The sequence below is a fragment of the Halichoeres trimaculatus genome, unplaced genomic scaffold (assembly GCF_033239565.1).
Source record: "Halichoeres trimaculatus isolate MK-OKI-2021-1 unplaced genomic scaffold, fHalTri1.1 fHalTri1_scaffold_16, whole genome shotgun sequence".
Lineage (NCBI taxonomy): Eukaryota > Metazoa > Chordata > Actinopteri > Labriformes > Labridae > Halichoeres > Halichoeres trimaculatus.
In genome coordinates this window covers 16,671,153-16,695,724 of record NW_027437194.1, presented here as the reverse complement: position 1 = coordinate 16,695,724, position 24,572 = coordinate 16,671,153, and the positions used below count along the sequence as shown (strand labels likewise).

Below are 24,572 nucleotides of genomic sequence, written 5' to 3'. Positions count from 1 at the left end.
AAAGAGGGTCTATTTTTGCTGATGTAATCCTTCTAGTCACAAGTCCCGGGTGAAAGGTTACCTGCGTCTCAAGATGGCCTATCTGCCCAAACAAGGAGGACACGAGGAGGAGGCTGGAGACATGAGGGAGGAGGCTGAGGTAAGGTCTTGGCAGTGAAGATGGTGAGTCGGCTTGAAGACGCTGACTTTGCAGTAGCTGGGGCATTTTGATCGTAATAACTTGAAGCCAAACCAGATCTTTTTTATAACTTCCTTCCACACAAAAAAAACAAAGCTTGAAAATAAAAGTGAGTGTCTCACTTTGTTCTATTAGCTAGTGAAGTGTTTTCTGCCAAGATGAAGCAAACAGGAGGACTTTCTTTTCTTTTTTCTTTTCCTAAGAATCTGGTGAAAGTCTTTTCCAGGTCAGCGTATGGAAAAACCATTAAAACCCTGCCTGTTATTTGGAGAAATAATAACATCTCCTTTCTTTGTATGTGTGCTGAAGTGTGGTTTTCTTGTCGAGTGCTAGAAAGATGCTATAAATTTCAGATGATGAAAGGCTTCACTGATAACGTGACATTTAGCTGTTGGAAAACTTTAATACTACTCTGCCAGCCCTCCTTCACTGCTTTTCTGTGTGACAAATCCCTTCATTTGACAGTGTAGTTATCTGTAATTACCTCTGGACACTGACCTTTTAAATAAAATGTATCACACCACCTTTGTTGTATTTTAGCGTCATGGATACTTCTTTGCCAAACTGTCCAAGAAAGTTCAAATTTGTCACACTTAGAAGTGATATTGATGCACACTAGCTCAGTCTTGGAGATAACACAACTTGCTAGGAGCTTGTCGGACATAAACACAAACATAAACTCCAGTTAATGTTAAGAAAAACATTTCAAACCCTAACCTGCCACATCCTTATTTTGTTGCCATACTTGACTTCTCTGTAGGGTAAGATAGGATCTAATATCAGAGCTATCACTAAGTTACTCGTGCTGCCTTTCTTTGAAAAATCTGATCTGTATCTTTTGCAGGGATGGGATGAGTCTGCAGACTCAGGCTCACAGAGACCACAACAGTTACTGCCCCCATTACCACCGGGCTGGGAGGAGAAGGTGGACAACCTGGGGCGCACCTACTACGTCAACCACAACAACCGCTCTACACAATGGAAAAGGCCCTCCAACATGTACGCCCCACCTCACCTTTCACAGTTTTTTAACATATACAACAAAAAGTAGTTCCAAAGTTGCCAAAGTTGTCTTAACGTATACATGCTGTTACAAGAGGAGTTGGTGGTTTGAGTCCGGCTCCTGCAGCCACATGCCGAAGCGTCCTTGGACAGGACACCTAACCCCAAATTGCATCAATTGTTGCAGCCTGTGGAGTGTGAATGCATGATGGGTATTTTACACAGCATCCTCAGGCATCAGTGTATGAATGTGGTCTTAAAAGCACTTTGAGAAGTGCAGTCTAACTTTTTGCAGACATAAACACTGTTATGTAAAATGAATGGTCCAATTTGCCAGTCAGGTTATTGTTTGCATTTCCTTAAGAGATGTTTGGGGAATAAAATTATTCTTGCTAATTTTAATCTTAGTCAGATTAGATGTGACTTAATCTAATGTTTGGGCATGTTTTAGTTAATTTTTGGTTTTCTTAAACATTGTTTTAAATGTTAAAACTTCTTCCTCAGGGATGTGATTTCAGAGACTGAAAGCGACAACCAGCAGCGGCAGATCCATCAGGAAGCACATCGTGTTTTCCGCTCCAGACGCCACATCAGTGAGGACCTGGAAAATGAGCACCTAGAGCCCAGAGACCTGGACAATGTGAGAGTGTATTTCACACACCAGCACATCACGGACACCAAGCCTCAGCTGCATATCAGCGTTTTTATTACGGTTATGTTTCTGTGTCTCCTCAAGTCATGGGAGCTCATCACAGAGGAGGATCCCAACGATGCCATGGCTGAGTCTCGGCCAGGCCCCTCCTCCATGTTAACGCCACAACACCCCCCAACACCCATCACCCAGGATTTCTCTGAAGATTTAAACCTGAGGCTGTCGCTAACTCCAGAGACTAACGGTGAAGTGGCAGGCCCCAGCTCAGCTCTGGTGAGACCTCAGCAATAAAAGATTTCCGTAAACAAACCAAAATGACTTAATTGTGTCAGGAAAAGCACATGTTGAATGGTAGTTTAGTTTTCTGCTTTTCTTTAACAGACCCAGCTGTCAAACAGACTCCGATCCTCCAGTATGACGGATGGTGTCAGTGATCAGGCCCAGGCTCCTCCTCTCATGGTACATATTTCCAACTCTTTCATTTTCCTCCATCCTGTTCTCTTTCCTCTTTAACCTCCTACCTTCACTACTAGCATGGTGCACATCCTTGTTTCTGTGCCTTGATTTTCTTAAGCAGACAAGCCCTGATGTCTCATTTACATCCTCTCTCTTGGCATGTATCAGTCCTGTAAGTGTTTCACTTATCAAATCACTTCCCTTTTCTTCCTTTGATTTAAAAGTTCCACCTGCAGAAGTAGCTTCCTCTTCACCTTTCCTTCCTGCTCTCTCTTCGATTTCACAGTTCCTGACACTGTAGGATCACCACACCTCCTCCTCCTCCTCCCTCACTACTGCTCTCTTCTCTTTGTGATTCACTCGCAGCTTTGCCGAATGTATTGTAGAAATGTAGGCCTCAAGGCTGTGTGCCAGCTGGTTGACCCTTCCAGTAGAAACCTTTTGGCACGTGAGATTGAGGGCAGCACAGCATCAGATCAAACGCTCCCCGGTGAGCCCTGAGTCAGAGCTTCAGTGGAGATTCAGTTCAGGACTTTGTCACAAGATCTGAGTCAGATGTTTGTCACAGAGCTGAGTCATAGCAGAGAGCCTAAGGGAAAGTACAGGTGCTGGAGTCAGCCGTTCCTATGAATGAGTCGTCTGAAAGAAGTGGACAAGAGTTAGGTCATTAAGGAGTCATTGGAGGAAACTGTGTGTTTGACCACTTTCCTCCTGTTACTGTGTTAGTGAGAGGTACCAGGAAAGGTTGAGGACAATCACTCTGTTACTGATGCTATTAAAGAGTGTGTGGGTGGAGTGCTGATGAACAGATCACTGCAAATGAGATTGTTCCCTTGATAAAGGATAGTGAACCTCAGAGGCTGTAAGTCATGTGCGGATCGTAATCGAATCCTGTAAAAAGACTAAAACATACATTCAAAAAAGAGTCGATAAAAAAAGGCAAAAAACCAACAGTATTGAGATATTTAAGATTTATCATTGTACTGGTAGTTTGCATAATACCTGTATTCACTTTGTTCAGCTTTATGTTATGTGGAGATGGAAAATTGCAGGTTGCCAAGGCTGGGAAAAGACACACTGTTTGTGTCACAGTGATATGATATAATGATGAGGTGAAGCAAAACTATTTATTTTAGCTAAACCTTTTAAAGTTATCAAACCAGAGGATTAAAAAAGTAAAGAGAAGTTAATAGTTAGGTCCTTGTGATTCGACAGAATTGAAATACAAAGAAAAATAAGACAGCACTAACACACCAAATGAAACAAGTAACTGAACTGCAAAATTTGGATTAGGTAGCTCGAATATACGTGTAACAAATTGTTAGCCTCAAAGAGAAATTACTTACGTCAATAAAATTCAGAACAATAAATATATAAATACTATAAATAAGAATATCAATAGTATATACATAAATGATTATAGAAATGTGTGTCTTCTTTTCTAAAAACCTTAAACTGTGACCTTGTCAATTATGCTGTGAGGCTGATGATATACTGTACAGTTGTACATAAAAATTAAATACAAGGAAAATGAGCATAAAAAACACAACATCAATCATGAAAATTTAGAGAGTCTTTAAATGTATATATGTATAAGTATTGTATAATCTTTAGAAAAAAAATGTTAATACAAGACATTTAGTTCTTACATTTTCTTAGAAATGTTAATCCTCTAACTGCTGGGCATTTTAGTTTTTCGTATTGGGACAGTTTTGGTCAAAATTCTTTGAAAGCTTGGCATATTTAAGAGGTTTCAGCTGTATTTAACGACTATTCTGTTAAAATAACCCAAAAACTAATATAATGTAAATATAATCATAAACCATCGAACAGAACCATCATAAGGTGGTTGAAGTAATTTTTCTTATAAGAATTTTCTTGAAAGAATTATAAAAATGATGGACTGGTCCCTTCAAGTCCAGACCTCCTCAGCCCAGTCTGGCAAATTTGGTGGAGTTAGAAAATAAACTGGACAGATCTGTTGAACATTCAAAGGAAAGCCTTTGGCTCAAGTCGCAGAAGGCATGGGATAACCTCAGTGTTTAAATTCTCGGGAAATTTATCATCTTTATTCCAGAGACACGTGTAACTGCTGTTAAAAATGGACAAACAAAATATTGCAGTTAAAAGTAGATAAAAACGGTTGGACTCACTTCATCATGATTTGGGGGCAAAAAGTTAAATGATTTGAGATGTGTCAGGTATGAAGGTAACATTTTTAGCCACCACTGTGACTGTGTTTTCTAATTTCTAATTTCAAATTAGCAGCGCAATTGACATCCTTTAGATTTCAGAGCAAGAGCCGCTCTGTGACTCATTCATTTTAAAAATTTTTCATCCAAAGGACTACCCTGCTGCCTACTAGGCTATGCTAACACAGACATTACCTGTCGGTATTTAGGTAATTACTGGTTTCAGCTTCGGTTTGGGATTTGTAAGGAAATCACGGGGCATTCCCACATCCACCTTTTGAAGAGAGGGTTGTGGGTGGACAAAAACTGGTTACAAACCTGTAGTTTGAGACGTCAGACAAGACAATTAGGTCAGTGTTTTATTGTTGAGAGGTTGATTGGTGATACAGGGTTGATTTCAGTGCAGGTTTTAATAACTAATCTGGGTTATGCTGGATAGAATCAGCGGAATCATGTAAAGAATATAATGATAATAATAACAATAATGATAGCTTTATTTTTGTAGCACCTTTACTAAGAGCTTTCACAGGCAAAGCATGGCAGAACTCAGGGGGATGATGAAACCAGACAAAAAGAAGTCTAGAAAATACAAAAATGCAGGAACAAAATATGACACCAAAAAATCAAAAAGAATAAATCCAAATGATAATAATTAAGGTGATACGGCATGGATTTTTACAGAAGTAGGGCAATGAATCATTTCTTAAATATAAATAAAAAAGTATTTAAAACCAATAAAAAGCCAGTAGGGTATGTTTTTGTGAAGAGATACCGGCTTACTTTTATTCATTGGAATATTTTCCTAACATTTTCTCCCTATGATATTGAAACTAAACTTTCTTTGAACCTCAGTGCAAAACTTTTTGTTGTTTGTTTTCAGAATACAGAGTTGTTTGTCGCTGTGCTGTTGCTGCAGCTTCTTCAGTTTCTACTTGGTTCAAGATGAAAGATGCTGCTACTTTGAGGATTTGATTTACATTTCAGTGAAAGGGATCTGTAGGGTATTTTCTGAGCCTTTTTTGATTTTTTTTTCCTTTGTGTGGTTTTTCGTTACAGCTTGTTTACTCTGCTTCCTCTCAGCCCACACTGAGAAGATTTCTAAACTTTACTTAATCACATCAACCAATCAAAAGTTCCCACTCCAAATGATTTGTGCTCCTTCCAGCTACAACCTTGTGTGCTTCAGTGGGTGTCCTCCCTGTGTTTCCTAAAATCACATCCACTGCACTTTCCCACCACGGCCTTCCTCACAACAACAACCCCCCTCCTTCTGTCACTCCACACCTCCTTTGAGAATAAATTCCAACCCTTGTCCAATCAGTTTTCCTCACTTGACCTGTGTCGCTTCCCACACACTACTCCTTGCCCTTTTAAATCCACTGAAAAAAACAAAAACATTGTTAACTAAAGACCATCTCCCCCTGTTGTCTACCACCAGCAGGCTTCCCAGACCAGAAGAACGAGAGCTCAAACAGTCTCAGGTGGTGAGGAGTCCATGGTAATATCTCAGTTCATATGAAGTCCCTACAATCACACACCACTCAAATCACCAATGACCACAAGGGACGAGCTCTCCTGACTAGTTCTGTGAATCACTTTGATTTAAACTTACACATGGGTAGAGAGCCAGTAGGAACCCCTGATCAAGTTTAGCCGGCCTCTGATCCTGACCCCCGGTCGATATTAGGTGTTTGGTACCATATGTGGGGAATCTGCGTCAACTTGCAAAGGACTCAAAGTGGAGGATTTGCACATTTAGTCGACTTATTAAATGTCTTCACCCTCACTCGTCCAAAAATAACTTTTAAGATGAATAAATGAGGTCAAAACTTCAGCAACACTCAAAGTAAAGAGCACAACTTTCAAATTCCAGCCTGTGGCCTTTATCAGAGTCAAATGTTTCACTACAAGCTGGAAATAGCTCCACTTTAAAAATAAGGTTGAGTGTTTATGGAGCTTTGACCTTTTTTAGACTTTTTCCTCTCCATGCACCTTCGAAGTAGGTGAAGTTGTACCAGAATCCTCTGCTTCTGGGTTTTATACATTTGCAACATATTTTTTTAAATCAATCTAGACCATTGTGCTGGTTTGATGTTGACTGTAGTTAGGGATGCATGATATTGGATTTTTGCTGATATCCGATATGCCGATATATTGAAACCCCTTTTGGCCGATACCGATAATCACAAGTTTGTTTGTTTTTTTCACTGTTAAGAAAGCTAAATCTATCCTGTACTGGAATTTATATGTTACTCTAATTGTGACGGTCTTATTTGTTTAAGAAACACACATAAAACAAGACAAAAAAACATTTGATTTTACCATAAAAAAGAAATGTATTATTTTTTCAAACTCAAGTCATTCAGTATTGAAATACAGAAAAATAATTTCTTTAGATCACATGAACTTTAAATGTACAATGCATTTTTAAACATAACCAAGCTGCATTTGAATATTTTAGAGCTACTGTAACAACCTGGCGACAGACACAGAGCTCTGCAGTGCAAATAAATGAAGTGCTACATTTTATTTAAGGAGCTTATTTTTCAGATGGAAAAATAATAATAATCCTAACTGAATAGCACCTTATCGGCTGTGCATATTGGCAGAAATTTTCATATTTGCCGATACCGAGAAACGTGTTTTTAAGCTTTTATCAGTCGATACCAATATTGTGCCGATAATATTGTGCATCCCTAGCTGTAGTTCACTAGTAAGGGTATAGCTTGGGTTAATTACAACTGCTCTACTACCAAGATGTCAACAAGCCTAGATGACGGATAACATTTTAGCACAGTTTGACTGCATTTGACTTAGAAAATAGAGACAAAGAAGTAGATGTGGATGTTAACCTGCAGGGACTGAAAGCTGTATGTGCTAGCTCTGCTAGCTCTGTAACCCAATACAACAATTCTTTACCTACAGTCTCTGTAATCCTGTGTTAAGAATTTTAAATGTTTTTCTTTTTTCTTTTTCTTTGTTTTTTACCTGAGATCTAGTCTTTGTTTTTGGAAGAGTTCAGATTTATTTTTTAAACAACCAGGAGATGAGTCACCGTCAAACATCTGGGAGGACTTAGTACAGACACTTGCTTTGGAAATCACTTTATCTGGAAAACAGACAAGATTAATGTCCTGCTGTCATTTTTCTGACAAAGCAAATGCTGACAACATACGGATAGGATGACAATTGACAAATCATGTTACAAATTCAGAGTTACTTAAATGCACTTAACAGATTTTTCACCTTCACACACTCCACTGTTCAAAGAAGTAAAGGCAAAACAAGGATCTGCATTGTTTTAAATAACTATGATTCACTGAGATGTATCAGGTTTTTTACCTTCAGCATTGTCATTTTTGCATGTAGGAATCCCAGATATCCCCAAAGGTTAATGATTATTTGAATTCAGTTTTCTTTATTCTCTATACTGTTAATGGTTCACTGGACCAAGCAACAATAATTTACAACTTTTTCTCTCTGTGGTGTTTATTTAGTATGTGCCTTGAGTTTCTGTGTTGTGTTTGTGAAGGTTAACCTGAAACACAGGCACTACTTTCCCAGCATAGTCACAAGGAATGAGACCAGAAAAATGTTGTAGACTCTCGTGGTTTTCTTTACAAATGACGAGAAAAGTGTTTTGTAATCACTCTAAACTAAACTTTATTGAAAACATTAGATTCCTACTACACGTAGAGACCATAATTCTGAACAGAGTCCCTCCTCATTCCTTCACTCATACCAGCCTGTACTGATGAGTTGTCTTTGCTTTGCTCTCTCCCCACACTCGGCCAGTCTCCCTCGGGGACCCCTTACTCCTTGACCACCCCCGGCCTGCCCCCTGGATGGGAAGAGAGGAAGGACGGCAAAGGAAGAACTTATTACGTCAACCATAACAACCGCACCACTACCTGGACTAGACCAATTGTTCAGGTACAGCAGGTCCAGAAGCTGTCTGGACTCTATGCATGGGACTGGACCCCTTACTTGGCCTCAACCTGTGTGTTGGACCTCTTCTTCTCTGTCCCCTCTGTGTCTCTCCTTCTGTGTAGCCCTTAAAGAATGTCGGATAGAGAAGCAGCTTTGCCATCTCAAAGTCTCTCCTTCTGTCTTTCTCTGTCTGGTTTTCCAGTCCGTTCCAGCTTTGTGTGTCTTCCTCCTCTTGTCTAGAATTCAATTTGATACTCTGGATGGAGTGTGACTCTGCATTGGTCACGCCTTTCTAAACCCTGGCATGGAATAGCAACCACCAACATCTCCCTCCTTTTTTCCCTGTATTGACCCTGTTTTTCCACTTGTCTTCCCCTGTCTTTTTGTCTGAGGCAGCTCCACGTAGTCTGGGCTCAGGGAGGGACGACAACATGGGAATATGTGCATGTTTAATGCTCACGTCTCTCCTCTTTTAATGTCAACACTTTTATTTCTGCTTTTATCAGAACACTGTGCTCCTCTTTTGTCTTTCATCACACAGTCGTCTCATTCTCTGATGCTTGTCTGTTTTTGTTATTACTTAGAAGAGGAGGAAACAGCCAAATGTTTTATATAACAGTATCGCACTGTTTCTGCAGTCTGTGGTACATAGTTGTGGCTCGTTCTGAATGTGTGTTCCTACTGCTGTACGAAGAGCCTGTTGCTATCGTTTTTTTCCCTTCTTCCTCAAATTTTATTGATGTATCTGAGAGTGTTTGATCATTCTATAGGGACATTTCAATATTTTATAAGTCAATGCTGTGAATCCTCAAGGCATCTATCCTGTGAATCTGTCCCATTAGAATCTGAAATGATGCAGTAAACCAACTAAGCATTCACCGAGGAACACACCTCATCTTTTCCATACACAATAACACATCATGAACAACAAACTAGAGTTAAAATTGCAGTAAAAAGGGAAATAAACTTTGCTGTTCGAGCACTGCTGTTTCAACCCCCTGCAGATTTAATCAGTGAGAACTAGATCCTGTGTGTTTCATAATGAGTTAGTTTAGCTGCTCTGACTTGGGTTAGCAAATCACCACAGGTTTCATTGTTTAATCATCACAACAATTAGGGGTACAGACTTTGCAGTGGTCAGCAAACCTGTGTTTCCAGTGCTTATGTTGATGTATTTATCCTGTCAAGGGCTGGATTTCCCAAACAGCAAGAGACCCCAAAAATAGATTTTTGATCTCTGTTCGACCCTCTGAAAGTTCCTTACTGACCTACACAGCTGACTTCTTTAAGAGCTGATTGGCTGTTACCTTTCTTTCTTAAACTATGCACTCCACTGACATTGAGTGCTGAGCTGTGGGCGAACTCGACAGTTAACATCCATGCAACTTTTCCCTGCAGATCTGTGTTTTCTTGTGGGATGTGTGCGGTCAGGACTTGGCTTTAACTGCCTTTCTAACACGACTGCACCCATGAACAGCATCAACACAGCCAATTGCTGTTTGCTTGGCTATGGTTCTGTGTAAAATGGAAAAATGAATAAGTAAAAGTTGCATTGACATTTTTGAAAACTCCCCAATAGTCAACTTTTGTGATTATGCAGCATCATGGAGCTCATAGGGCCCTGCAGCACCTGATTATGTTGTGATTTGGGTTTGATAGTCCTCTGGGGCCTGTGCGACCCCTGCGCTTGATGTTTAAGGAGATTTTTTCCGAGGATTAAAGGTCTCTGTGACCCCACCTAACATGAAAAGCTCTCTTCTCACTGACAGCTGACTGAGGATGGAGCCAGCACCTCAGCAGCCGCAGCAGCAGCAGCATCAACACCAACACCATCAACATCAGGAGGAGCCTCGGCCCTGACACCCGTATCCACCCCCTCCACCTCCTCCAACAACCACCTCCATGAGCCCCAAGTCCGACGACCTCGTAGCCTCAGCTCCCCCACTGTCACCCTTTCCACTCCCTTGGAGGTGAGAATTAGACACCTTTACCATCCCGCTCCTCCAGTCCTGAACATCCCTTTTTATCATCCCATCCTTCTGTCTTCGTTTTTTATCATCCCATCCCTCCTCTACATCTTGATGATTTCACCATTTTAATTTTATATCTCATTCTTTCAGGTTAAATCCATCTTTTCATCCTCACTGGCCTTGTTTTCATCATTTCTCCCACTGATTTCTCTCATTGTAGCTTTTCTTTCTTCACACTGCTCTGGAAAGTCATGAAATGGCCTGAGTTTTCATGCAGCATTGTTATTCATGACTTGTGCTTTTTGGTGTACAGTCGACACTGCATTCTTGTCACAGTCGAGTCGTCAGCGTATCGTAGTGCGGCACAGTCTGCTTGAAAGGAAACACAGCAGTGAATGAATCTGTCGTGAATCAAAAATGGAGGATTTTAGTTACAACTATTTTTCATTTACCAGTGGTTCATAATACATTTATTTTAAAAAAAAAACCCTGGAAATCAAGTTTCACTGAGAACCAAGCCAGCACACTTTATGTCTTGTAAGTCTCATACATGCAGCAACTATAAAATCCTCCTCGTCATAAGAAAGCTTAGTGAAAGTCACAAAAGTTAAGCGTCAGAAAAAGAGGTTTTACTTTGAAGCAGCAGCCGTGTATTTGAAGTTTCTGACTCTGCCCACCTAGTGGACAGATGAAATGAAAAAAAATGAAATAGTAGTAACTCCTAATCCCTGTCTTCTTCTTTTTCTGTGTGTGTATCTTACTCATTTGTGAGATGGTTTAATAATCAGACAGAAGAGGTGGTTAATGCGTTACTCAAATGACTTCACACTTGGTAACTTTAGATTTGCACATTTTGTTTGGACTTGAGTAGGCAAAGGTTTCAGAAGCTGTGAAATTTTTGCAGAGGACTATAATAAGATTATGAAAATGAAGATAAAGTCAATCTTTGGCTGTCTTTTTGATCTATTTAACGATTTATTGTCTCCGAACCTTGTTCCTCAGTGTTACCCAGTGCAGCCATAAATAGACTGTACAAACTTAGCTAATGAAGAGCAACACAGTGCATCTCAGAGAGTCTCTTTCTGACCTGCTGCTGTATTTTGTGATGATCCTGTGCTTGTACCAAGGGAACAGACCTGAAAGAGGTTTAATTAAAGTGTGTGTGTGTGTGTGTGTGTGTGTGTGTGTGTGTGTGTGTGTGTGTGTGTGTGTGTGTGTGTGTGTGTGTGTGTGTGTGTGTGTGTGTGTGTGTGTGTGTGTGTGTGTGTGTGTGTGTGTGTGTGTGTGTGTGTGTGTGTGGGTAAAACAAAGTAAAGCTAAGTGGAACACTCACTCCTGGATGTTGTAATTACAACTTCCAAGGGAGGTGGGAGGTCTGTGGATTAATTAAGACCGTCTTTTCTCTTGTTCCAAATCAGATCATTTGGTGATAAGTGCTGGGGAAAGATTGTGATGCAGAGCAACTCCAAGACTTTATGTCTTAATGTTGCATTAGAAGCTTTAATATGCCAGAAAGGTAGATTTGCTTCTCACAAATTATTTTGTTTTGGCCTCCAATATCCAGATGCACATAACAAAGCAAGTCCTGATGGATGTTCTCTGTTCTTTAGCTTTTGCACCATTCAGTCAAAATCCACTGATTAGAGAAAGACCAAGATGGATTTTTTGGGGCTGATACTGATACTGATTATTAGTTGGCAAGGAGGCTGATAACTGATATTTGAAGCCGATTTTAATTTGCAGTCAAAGTGAAAATATTGGCGTAAAAAAATTTTGAACAATACAAACTCTAACACCTAACTGCATTTAATGCCTTCAAGCATATGTTTATTAAACAGCTCCCAGGCTTAGCAGCATGTTTTATAAAGTTAAATGAAAACTTTAAAAAATAAATAGCTTGTCTTCTACAGTCAAAAAAGTTTTCCAAAATTTCTAAGTAACGGCAATAAAAACTGAACAGATTTGAGTTTGTACTGCCTTTTACAGGCATGTAATGCAGTTGAATTACTGTTTGATTTTACATGACTGATTTTAAATGACCATCTAGGGCTTCCATAGTGTAGACAGGGAGAAATTCTGTGCAGAGAAGCATCAGAGTCAAAATAACACAGTTTGAATGGGTTTCATATCTACCGTTGGATTAAACAAAAGGCCGATGCCGATATGCCCCAAAATGCCAAATATCGCCCCGGCCGATAATCGGTCCATCCCTTCTACTGATAGCTTCTGAACTGTAACTCCTTAGTATCCGAATCCAGAGAGTCTGTTAAAAAAACATGCCAAGCCTTGATGTTATTCTCGTTTGACATTTTGACTGAAGGCCTTTCATGGTGATAAGGTTTGGCTGCTGTTTGTTGACAGATTAAGTCCTCCACAGCACAAAGACTTGGGTTTCATAGGATTAGAGGTTTATTTCATGCGGTCAGTCCACATTTTCTAATTCCACCCTCTTTGTGAAGACCAACAAGTGTCGTATTATTACACTTCGTTCCCTCATTTCATTTTCCATCTTTGTTCCAGGGGGCCAACAACATCCAGGTGCGGAGGGCCGTGAAGGACACGTTCTCCAACCCACAGTCTCCCCAGCCGTCCCCCTACAGCTCCCCTAAATCCCAGCACAAGACCCAACAGAGCTTCCTCCCTCCAGGCTGGGAGATGAGGATAGCCCCTAACGGGCGACCGTTCTTCATCGACCACAACAGCAGAGCAACCACCTGGGTGAGCTGACACACTCGGATCCTTTTCCACCGGAGTAGTGCTCGGTCAGAGCTGGCTCAGCTCGAGAGCCCTTCAGGAAGCAGCTTGCTTTTCCACATCATTACGTCACTAAAGACTTCTCTAACATGTGCTTTGTTTATTTGCTGCTAATAGATATATATAAGATACTGTCTAGATTGGAATAAACATTGGAAAACCATAAACACCTTTCTGCTGTCACATGTAGGATTTTATATAATACATCTAATGCATAAAAACAATAAAGTTTGGACACAGTAACATTTTTAGACAGCTTCATAAAAATAAATGTCTAGAAACACTGTTGGAGAAATTTATTTTGATGAGAAATCATCAAATACATTTAGATTCCTCCAACTATTCAAATGTGTGCACAGGTTTTTTGGAATTGAATTAGTGTTTTTTTTTTTTTTGTGAGCACGAGCTGAAATTTATGCAGCACACACAAAGACAGTATACCCGTGGTATTTTCCTGAATGTAACCAGCATAGAGCTGTTATCTGATGATAATTTCAGGGAGAATAGACAGTTTTCAATCCCAGGGCATATCTTGCACAATCTACGTGCACAGCAGGTCAGCACAAGGTCTGCAGACAAGCAGAAATAGCCGCATATTTAAGGGTGTATAGAATTTCCTATAAGTTAATGAATAATATATGAGTTTAAATTTCAAGTCAAAATCTGCAGCTCTATGGAAACAGGATGCAAACATGCATTGTATCTCCATGGTTTATGCCCTGTTTTCCCTGAGAAATGTTTTAAAATATTAACTTTGTACAGGAGTTTCTAAATGTGTTGATAATATTTGAGACAACATGTTACCAAATAGAAGCTTTAAAGCCAATAAGTGGGTTTTATTACATTTGCTGAAAAAACTGTCTTCACTTCACAGTTTGAGTTACAAAAAAAATGACTGTAGCTTTCTACAGGGATCATCCAGGATGTTACAGTGACACCTGGTGGTGTGAACAAAAACTGTCTTAGATTTTTTTTAGATGCATCTTTAGATTTTTCTAACCTGTTTTTAAATAATTCCTTCTCTTTTTTTCTTTCTCTTTGGACTACCAGGAGGATCCCAGGTTAAAATATCCTGTTCATATGAGGAACAAGAACTCAATGGAGCCTGGGGAGCTCGGTCCACTTCCTGTAAGTCCCACTCACAATAAGACCTGCTGCATATTTAACCTTTGGCCCACAAAGCACGTTAACAGAAACCTGATACAGCTCAATGATTATTTCTGCCTTTTCTGTTCATTCAACCTTAATTTATCTGTGTGGACAGTTCCCTGAGGTAAACTTTAAACGGTCGGCAGTGTTTCTCTCCTGCTTTAACGATGAAAGAATCAACATTTACTTTTAGTCCTGTTGGAAAAGTTGCAGAATCTAACTCAGAGACATGGGAAAAACGACTCTCGGCTAGTGGGCCAAATGTTACTCTATTCATCTGTTGAATAATCAAAGCTTCATGGGTTTGTACATCTCACAGGCTTGTGTGGTGTGTGCATGTGTGTCCTCTCTCTTTCTCTCTTTCTTTCTCCCTCTTTCTCTTTCTCTTCTCTCTCCGTTCTGGTGGATCTAATGTATGCTACTTCTTCTACACCTGGCCATGTCTGTTTGGCAGAACCTACCAGAGGAGGTTGGTTGGTGCCTCCCTCCCTCTGCCTGTCTTACCTCTCTGTCTGGTCCGGTCCAGTCTGGTCCTATGCCTGCAGACAGCCTTGCGCTTTTATTTTTGTTTTTCAAATTTTCTTGTTTTTTTCCTCTCTCTGGATTTCTATCTGTTCTCTTTCTCATGACCGGCATGGATGGACTTGTACCCTCTCCCTTCCTTTTTTCATCAGTATTTTTACACCACTTCCTCTCTCTGTGCGCCCTCCCTGCACCACTACCACCCCTTGTACTTTTTGAATTCAGGGCTCCCAACTCTCGCCCTCAGACCCCTCAAACTTCTGTGTGTCTGTTTGGAGGTAGACGAGTTGGGGACAGGTCATTTTTTTAGCAAGAGGGAAGAATGAGTGAAGGAAAAATCTCAACAAAGGGGTCGAGGGGAGGTGAAGGAAACAAAAAGACTTAAATGTGTGAGGTAGAGGAAGGAACTGGCTGTATGCTGCATGTTTGTTTCAGCTTTTTAATCCGGTCCCTCCACTCGTGCAGTAGCAGCAAATTTAAACCCACAGACTGTCAGACTCCCTCTCCCTGAAACCTTTACTCTCAATCTACCGTTACTTTCTGTCATTGCCTGACTGCTGGTGCCGTACGAGTGTGTGTCATCGGCCTGTGACACCAAGCGCTCACCGTGTCAGTGGTGGTGTACTGGTTTGAACTGGTGGTGGTGATTAACCTTTTTCATGTTGTGGTCGTATCCCTGCCTTGCTCATGTCTCTGACGTGACTCAAATAGGAGAGAAAATCCTCTCGGTTCCTTTGAGGTGTTTGATTGAGTTTGCCACGCCTGCAGCTCTGGGCTGTCAGAGTTTGGACCATTTAGCGGTCGGTCAAGTTCAATCAAACATACATCCAAAAGGAAAATAAAGGGGATGGATTTGAATTACTATTTGAGCATGTCGTCTTTAAAGAATGTTAGCTGTGTGCAGATTTCTCACAACATTTCTGTTTTTGCTTTTTTAGCCTGGGTGGGAAGAAAGAGTTCACTCAGATGGACGCACCTTCTACATCGACCACAGTAAGACCACTTCCTATTCAGACTTTTCATCAGCCTTTACAAATGCAGGGCATCGAGACCTCTTCCATCATATCACACTCATTTACAGTTTAAGCTGTTAAAGCGAGATGCATTGTTTATCCTGTAGTCAATGTTAAGGTGGGACAAGAGCCGTGTACCACTTGCAAAAGCTGAGCACACCCTGCAAAAAAAATGAAATCTTGTCAAGTGTATTTGTCTTATTTTCAGTAGAAAATTTCTTTTTGGACTTAATATGAGCCAAATTCACCTGACCAGTCCAGAAAAATGTCTTATTTCAAGTTATTTAAAGACAAAAATGAGTTCTGAAATGCTTGTAACAAGTAAAACAAAATCTGCAAGTGGAACAAGAGAAAAGTTACTTGTTTCAAAACATTATTCTAGTTTCAAGCAAATTGTTCTTGCTCCATTGGCAGATTTTTTTTACTTGTTACAAGCAATTCAGACCTCATTTTTGTAATGAACAACTTGAAACAAGACATTTTTCTAGACTGATAAGTTGATTTGGCTCATATCAAGTATAGTAAGACAACTTGTACTTAAACTAAGACAAAAACACTTGATAAGATTTCACTTTTTTGCGGTGCAGCCACAGCATACATCATAAATGAAGCACAACAACATTTTTGTCCATATTTTGAGATATCAACAACTATTGCTGTGACAAGGACTACAGTCAAGTCCTCTCCTAATGGGGAAATACACTCCTCTGTGTGTACATGCAAGTGTTTATCTAGTGTTATTGTGTGGGGTAATGCTTCATGTCTGCTCTCTGAGGCTGGCTGGGTAAGATCCTGAAATATTTGGTGACTTTCAGTTGATGTGTCTGAATAATTTCATGAGGGATGGGCCGTGTAAGTGACCTCAAGGAAATGAAATATTCACTGCTTTATTAATTTCTTCATTCTGCTGCAGAGGAATCACTGCAAGTCTCTAATAAACGTAAATTACCTGCAGCCCACTCGCTGTTAATCAGAATTCCAACTAATATATTTGACCAACTGATTAAGTCACTTGAGAAGATAAGGTTAATGGCAACGACAAACCAATTTTTTTTGTCCCTTTGTTTTTTTGCCCAAGTACCAGAAACATACGAACACTAGACATTAAACAGATATACAGACATAAACAGTAATCAAACAGTAAAAAATATAAAGAAGAAAGAGAAATTATCAAAAAGAAACGAGTTGAAGTTAAATTGATAAATCAACAGTCCAAGTTAACTTAAGCATCTCACCTACCCATATTTTTTTCTTAACGCAGGACAGTTTTTTACTGTTTTGCACTCGATGAGTCGTTTACACATCACATATGTTGCAGTGCTCTCTTTAACATTTGCATCTTCGGATAAGATAAGATCAGATCATGCTTTGTAGTCCAAGTCACAGTCTGAGTCTTCAGTGCTAGGTCCAAGTTAAGTCTGGAGTCCTCATGGACTTGGAACAAAGGCAGGCGCAGAAAGTTTTGTAAATGAATTAAAGCCGCTGGTGGATTTGTTTTTTGGCAAAGCTTATGGTGTTTTTAAAGTTTTTTAATGTGTTGGTGTAACAAAAGTTTAGTCCCTCTTCTTTGCCTCCTTTTCCAGCACGTGCTCTCTAACTGTTGTCTCACTAACTGGCTTTATTTAAAACATTTAGTTTATAAAATGTCTGACAATTTTGAGAAAATTCTCTTGATGTTTTCAAAAACCAAAGCTACTTTGAAATTGGTTGTTTTGCTGGACTTAAACTAAAGACATAAAGCTTTCACTATAAAACTAGTGAAAAACTTCCTCTCAGACCAAAATCTTCAACTTGCAAATGTTTTCTATTTTCAGATTGTTCTCATGTCTGTGTTTATTCTTATTCCACATATAGAGTAAGTGATGTTTGTGCTTTTCTCTCTGCAGATACGAAGAACACGCAGTGGGAGGATCCTCGCCTGCAGAGTCCAGCTATCACAGGACCTGTGAGTAGTTTCTGTCACTGACTTCATTTCTCTAAGTGAGCCTCTAAATCAGAACTGCTGCTACATGGAAACTATAAGATCCTCTTTGGACTCTGAGATCTGTCACACACACTTTGAACAGCCTCAATGTCTTACAGTGTGAAGCTGTGTAACACAGAGAGATCACTAAACATGCCAGCACTTTCATGTTACTGTAGGCACCACTTGAGATATGCTTAACTCCTGTCCACTGCTCATGCTCCATACAGTTTTTGATGTTGCCATCACAAGCTATCGATCACTTTTTGACCATCTTCTTTGTGTTTCTGTCTCTTCAGGCTGTTCCATACTCCAGAGAGTTCAAACAGAAATATGACTACTTTAGGAAGAAATTAAAGAAACCGGTAAGAAGTCGTCTTTTGCAGAAAGCTAAATTTGGTCTAGAGCTCACAGCTTGTCTGTTCATGAGAAAGTGGCCAAATTCGCTTCACATTTCTGTTTTGTGTTGAAGTATCACTGCAATAATTTATTCTTTTTTTGTAAATTTTCAGCCAAAAAACTTTCTTGTTTTCTTTTTCTTTTTTTTTTTTCTTTTTTTCTGAGGTTGACAGTTTGCTGACACTAACATATCCAGTTGTTCAACTAACTGTAGTTAAGACAACAAGACCTCTTAAGCCTTGTTAAGAACAAGAATAAACAGTCTTAATCGTGTAATGATTCTGCAGTCTTTTCACCATCTTTAAAGGCAAAATGTAGTCATTGCTGGAGCCCAAGTCTGAGTCATTAGTGTTCGAGCCCAAGTCGCCAGTCACGAAGAGTCCTGGACTGAAGCAGTTCAGCAATGACTGTCAGTAAATCTAGCTCTGAAAAATTTAAAATCAACAATGAAGTTGTAAACAGATAGATGCATAAAAGGGACACAGACTTTACTAGAAGCAATGCCTCAAGTGGGTTAGTTAATCTAACCATCCTTACTGGCTTCATATTTATTCCTGCTGCATGATTGGCTATCTGATTTTTACATATCAAGTTCAAACTGTGGAGCCTTTGTACCAGGTCAAATGCTTTGACCTTACTATGGATGGGAATCGAAAAATGGTTCCTGTTGAGAATCGATAAGAAATGTTTCAATCCATCGATGTTGTTAGCCATTGTGGTAAACGATTCCCTTATCAATTCTTTACATTGTGCCAGAGCCGCTAGGCCTTATGTCGACTGGTCTGCTGCAGCTAGCTTAGCTTAGCAGTTAGATAATGTTTCCCAAGGAAAAACTATGATTCAGGATTTTCAGCTTGAAGTTTTACTGAAGAACTGACTCCATAAAGAAGTTTACATTACTCTCTCAGGACATTCATATTCAGTACATTCAAAATGGTATAAATCACCTTATTTACCAAAATAACAAAATAGTGCAAGTTTGAAGCAAACGTATATGGGAAACTGCATTGATATGCTAGCAGTTAGCATACATCAGTATGACTTCAGCTTCAGAATAGAATTTCAACATTCATCACAGAAACATATCACATCAACTCTGTAAAAAATACTGAGAATTTCAAATATCAAAAGCTAACAGGCAATTGAAAGGCTCATGGCTGACTTCATAACTATGGAAAGCTTCCAAACAACTTAAACCATTGCTAAAACCACTTTGAGACACTAGATGGCCTACTTAAATTATTAATATATTACACAGTACATCAACGTCACATTGTGTGAAATTTTTTCCTGTTTCTGTATAATTATGCCTAGAAATATCCAGACTCAGAGACCATTTACATTTTATTCACTTAAAGTATAAACTCAATTAAATGTTGTTGACACAGAAAACCTGTAAAGCTACTTTTTTTACCAAGGAAATTCACGACAGGAATTGATAAGTGAATCAATACAGAATTAGATCAATAAGTAGAATTGATAAGGGCATCGGTACAAAATCTTGTCAATTCCCAATCCCTAGACCTTACACTACAAAAATAACATGATTGAGTTTTTTTTTGCAATGTTTTTAATGTGAATTTGTTTGATCTCGTCCAGGCTGACATCCCAAACAGGTTTGAGATGAAGCTCCACAGGAACAACATCTTCGAAGAGTCATATCGTCGCATCATGTCATTAAAGCGGCCGGATGTTCTGAAGGCTCGGTTGTGGATCGAGTTCGAGTCGGAGAAAGGTCTGGACTACGGTGGTGTCGCCCGAGAGTGGTTCTTCCTCTTATCCAAGGAGATGTTCAATCCTTACTACGGCCTGTTTGAATACTCTGCTACGTAAGTCTCAGCTGCTCTCTGTGCTTCTTTTAGATGCTTTTTTTCCAGGACATGACACAGGATAAAGTGTGATGAAGCAAAGGAACCGTGCTTCATGCTTGCAGTCTCATATTTTCACTCAGCTTTGTCCACAGTTATGGTCAAAGGGCGGAGCTGCCACGTTGTTCCCCTGTGAGACTTGTTAAGGTTTCCTTTGACTTTGATTAACTTTTCCTCTCATTCAAAAATCCATCCTGGAGCAAGTGTTTCCCACATACAAAGGAGGGGAACGATGATTAGAGCAAAGTATGGTCTTCCCATTTTTACTGGCACCACCGGCAATTAAGAACAGTTCTTTTATTTAAGTTGCAGGGCAAAGGTAGAAAAATACAGCAAATGAAACAAAGCAAGGACATTAAAAAAGAAAACATCCTCCAGTGAAAGTTTCTCTGGCTTGATTAAAACAAAACAATGGAATGATTACAAATCCAGCTCTATAAATGATATTCAACTACATGATCATTCATCACAGGAGCTTTTTAATGAGTTTTTGAATTATCATGCAATTGCAGCTCAATGAGAAGCTGATCTTTGGTAACCATGTGGAGATTTCTGTCTGCACTTGAGTGTTTGCTTGTTGTAGACTCAAACTTTCAGCCTAAACAGTATCTTTATAGTCACATCTTACATGTGGAGTGTGAATCATGCAGGGGTTCATCATCTGGAGGAAACACAAAAGACGATCAAATCCCTGCAGTTTTCAGGAAAGCAGCAGAGCCTTGTTTCTGAATAACCATCAAACACCTTACTCTATAATCTCTGTGCTGTGCTCTCTGCAGAGACAACTACACTCTCCAAATCAACCCTAACTCAGGCCTGTGCAATGAGGATCACCTCTCCTATTTCAAGTTCATCGGGCGTGTGGCAGGAATGGCTGTGTTTCATGGAAAACTACTGGATGGTACGCTGCCTCGTGTTGTTGTTATAATATAAATGAGCTGTGAACAAATTTGGACATTGTGTTATATAAGTGTTTTTGAGTTGGGGTAATAAGTTATGAAACGGCTGAAACAAATTGTTCTCTGGTGTTTCCGAGTTGTTTTTATAAGCACTCACATTCAGTGTTTTCTGTCTTTGTAGGTTTTTTCATCCGGCCCTTCTACAAGATGATGCTGGGAAAACAGATCTCTCTGAAAGACATGGAGTCTGTGGTAAGACACGATTGCTATTCAACTTGATCATTTAAAAAAAAGATAAAAACACACACCTGCAGCTTTCCTCTCATTGTACACCTAGCAGTGTGCCCCCTACCATAAGCAGGGTGAAACACTCTTATGCAATCACCACAGTCTTATGAAATCAAACCTCACCTGTTCCTCACTTGTCCCTCAACTGTCTCTTGATACCAGATGATAAGTGGTCAGTTTTCTGCAGTGGTACATGCTGCGTAAACATCAGCAAACTCTGCTTCTTCTCAAGGGGAAATGCCCTTTATTTGGAGGTGATATGTGAAAAACATGTCAGGATTTTTGTATGTCAAGTTGAGGACCTGGATTTTGTCAGGATTGTTTTTCATATTCAGAATATTTTGACCTGCAAACAACTATTTCTTATTCCATATTCTGGGTGTTCATGAAGCACATTTTTACATCATGATGAATACATTCATTTAAAGACGTCAGCTCTGAGAGTTCTTGGGTTTCTACAGAATGTATAGTCTGAGACAGTTAAGTGAGACGTTACCAGATACTCTTTGGTTTGCGATCAGCTCATTTTGTCTGAAGATGTTTGAAATGTCTCTACATACAAGAACTAACCCTCAAACAAACCATCAGTCTGACTTGTTGTAAATCTGCCCTTGGTTTCATCTCCTCAGGACAGTGAATACTACAACTCTCTGAAGTGGATCCTGGAGAATGATCCCACAGAGCTGGACCTGAGGTTTTGTATCGATGAGGACAACTTTGGACAGGTACTCAAACTTCACTGGGTCTTTTGAATCTGTTTAATTCCGCATTTGAAATGCAGTGAGGTGAAGCGTCTTTGTCTTATCTTTATTGTCGTTTTGTGTCTCAGACGTACCAGGTGGACCTCAAGCCCAGCGGCTCAGACATGGTGGTGACCAATGAGAACAAGAAGGAGTACATCGAGTAAGGACTTAATCAGAATTCATCCTCTAAGATCTTCCCTTTTTTTATCCCTGCTCTATTGAAGTTCCCTAAATTCTAAAATCCCAACAAAACTTATTCTTCTTCTGCAGCCTGGTCATCCAGTGGAGGTTTGTCAATCGAGTCCAGAAGCAGATGAACGCCTTCCTGGAGGTATTTACAATCATACACTCACCACCAGGGGGCACTGTGACCACACTCGGCTGTTGGCACCTTAGTCTTCAGAGGATATAATTAAACTTCTATATCTAGATTACCTCTCTTAATACTTTTTTTAAATACTCTACAGTATCTGCAGTATATGGTGTGATCGAATGTAATAACTTGAGACTTCTTGTTTTGATCTTGTTTTTGTTCCAATTCCAGGGTTTCACAGAGCTTATTCTCGTAGATCTGATCAAGATCTTCGATGAAAATGAGCTGGAGGTACTGGTTGTTATGGATTTTACACCATTACACTTCTGTACAACATGACATGAACATTAACTTGAACTCTTTCTCCTGTTTGTCTCTGTCTAGCTGCTCATGTGTGGTCTGGGTGACGTTGACGTAAACGACTGGAGACAACACACTGTTTACAAGAACGGCTATTGCCCGAACCATCCTGTTATTCAGTGGTTCTGGAAGGTAAAACTGTGGGACACAAATACACAAACTTGTATCTAAACACACAAACACACACACAAGTTATGAGCCCTGCATTGCCACACATTAAATGTCAGTTTTAGTCCGGTCCATCCATCCCTTGATCCAGCCTGCGACGGGTTTGCTGGCCTCACTTTTGAAGATCAAAGTCTGTTTGGAAGAACAACTTTGTTTGCTCTGATGAAAGAGCCTGAAGTGATGCCTGCCCCGGTTATCATGTCTTGATGTCGCACACGCACACATGCACACACACGCGGCAGCAAGTGCAAACACACTCCAACAGCAAACAATGAAGCAGGCAGTAGTTTTTCTGTGTTTGTCTGTGTGTGTCAACATGCTTACACACACACACACACAGACAACAGGTACATTTCATCTGGTTATGCAACAGCTCCTGTGTGAATTTTCAGTGTCAGTCCTAAGTAATTTCTTTATGGTTGATCAAGTTTGATGATTTTCTGACGTCATCTCTCTCATCAGGTCGTTCTGTTGATGGATGCTGAAAAAAGGATCCGACTCCTCCAGTTTGTAACGGGAACATCACGTGTGCCTATGAATGGCTTTGCAGAGCTTTATGGTACGATCACTCACCAGGCAGCCAGTACCCCCCTATCATAAAATCAATTTTACAACACATAATATTGCATAATATCTGTTTTATACTGCTGTGGAACATTTAACAGTCAGGCAAAAATATTTTTCTCAGAGAAGTCTTATACAGCTTTTACAAACTCTAAGTGATATAAGTTAATTTTTTTCACATCATAGGTGATGAGACTGTGTTTAAGGAGTTATAAATGTGGCTTAACATTGTCATATTAATACGCATATCACAAAATACATACATGTTTTAGTTCCCCCATCTTTCTCCTCTCAGATTTGGCGCTTTAATAGGTCTGGGTTAAAGTTTGAGTTCTTGTTTTTCTCGGCAGGTTCCAACGGACCACAGCTGTTCACCATCGAGCAGTGGGGAACACCAGATAAGTTACCAAGAGCTCACACATGGTATGTCACTACTGCTAAAAGTACAATGTTTACTTTAGATCAGGGGTCTCAAACCTTTACTACTTAAGAGCCAAGTTGCCCCGTCTTAGAGCTGCATTTTTGATTACTTACTAATTACTTACTGATTACTTAGCTAATAAAGTTTCAAAGTTCAACTGTACATTGTATACTTTGTTGCTTTTATTGAGTATTTAAGAAAAACAAGGACAACTCTTGGCTTCTCATTGCTAGTTTTTGTGTTATGAAGAAGAAACAAACACCAAGCTTTTATAAAGAGGAAAAATATACACTAGCATGTGCAGACCTACTTTGAAGGAAATAAAACACAACTTTGCCGGCCTACCTGCATTCTTAGATTTTTATGAGGAGTGGGCTACTTTTAAATCAGACATTTTTCAATAGTCAAAACTTTGTTAATCACCAGACTTTTCTGAGAGCGTCTTTGGCAGCTATAGTTGAACAATCCAGCTGAAACAGTGATGAAGGAAATCTACCTGGAAGAATGATTCATGAGGGATTCGACTTAAAGCTACAAAACTGAACCTCATGGTTCCACTGAGGGAAAAAGTCCAGTTATCACTGGAGTTACTGAAGCGCATCTTCTAAGGGACATGAAAGCCTGTGCAAAGGTTTACAGCAATCAATCCGTACTTTTTGAGGAATCTTGACTTGGGCTAAAAAATTCTTTTACAACAACATTTCAGCTTGCAAAGACGCACAAGTACTTAAAAGATTTTCTGTGAAATACAGTGTAAAGTTTTGCTAA

At 39.7% G+C, this 24,572-nt stretch overlaps 1 protein-coding gene across 6 annotated transcripts in view; it reads left to right on the top strand.

Annotated features, from left to right (window-relative positions):
• LOC141805086 (E3 ubiquitin-protein ligase NEDD4-like) overlaps positions 1-24,572 on the top strand; it is a 58,799-nt gene that overhangs the window by 32,260 nt on the left and 1,967 nt on the right. For 3 of the 6 annotated variants that reach the window (XM_074689797.1, XM_074689802.1, XM_074689801.1), the window contains 24 exons: positions 37-139; positions 1,023-1,177; positions 1,685-1,820; positions 1,917-2,105; positions 2,214-2,291; positions 5,919-5,978; positions 8,276-8,413; positions 10,180-10,380; positions 12,901-13,098; positions 14,185-14,262; positions 14,738-14,752; positions 15,744-15,798; positions 17,705-17,763; positions 18,081-18,146; positions 19,780-20,009; positions 20,828-20,949; positions 21,129-21,199; positions 21,865-21,960; positions 22,065-22,138; positions 22,249-22,309; positions 22,523-22,582; positions 22,676-22,783; positions 23,282-23,378; positions 23,734-23,806. In XM_074689797.1, the coding sequence (XP_074545898.1) occupies positions 37-139; positions 1,023-1,177; positions 1,685-1,820; positions 1,917-2,105; positions 2,214-2,291; positions 5,919-5,978; positions 8,276-8,413; positions 10,180-10,380; positions 12,901-13,098; positions 14,185-14,262; positions 14,738-14,752; positions 15,744-15,798; positions 17,705-17,763; positions 18,081-18,146; positions 19,780-20,009; positions 20,828-20,949; positions 21,129-21,199; positions 21,865-21,960; positions 22,065-22,138; positions 22,249-22,309; positions 22,523-22,582; positions 22,676-22,783; positions 23,282-23,378; positions 23,734-23,806 (2,523 nt within the window). The remainder of the gene's footprint in view (positions 1-36; positions 140-1,022; positions 1,178-1,684; positions 1,821-1,916; positions 2,106-2,213; positions 2,292-5,918; positions 5,979-8,275; positions 8,414-10,179; positions 10,381-12,900; positions 13,099-14,184; positions 14,263-14,737; positions 14,753-15,743; positions 15,799-17,704; positions 17,764-18,080; positions 18,147-19,779; positions 20,010-20,827; positions 20,950-21,128; positions 21,200-21,864; positions 21,961-22,064; positions 22,139-22,248; positions 22,310-22,522; positions 22,583-22,675; positions 22,784-23,281; positions 23,379-23,733; positions 23,807-24,572) is intronic. The other 3 variants (XM_074689800.1, XM_074689799.1, XM_074689803.1) reach the window with 1 other exon arrangement.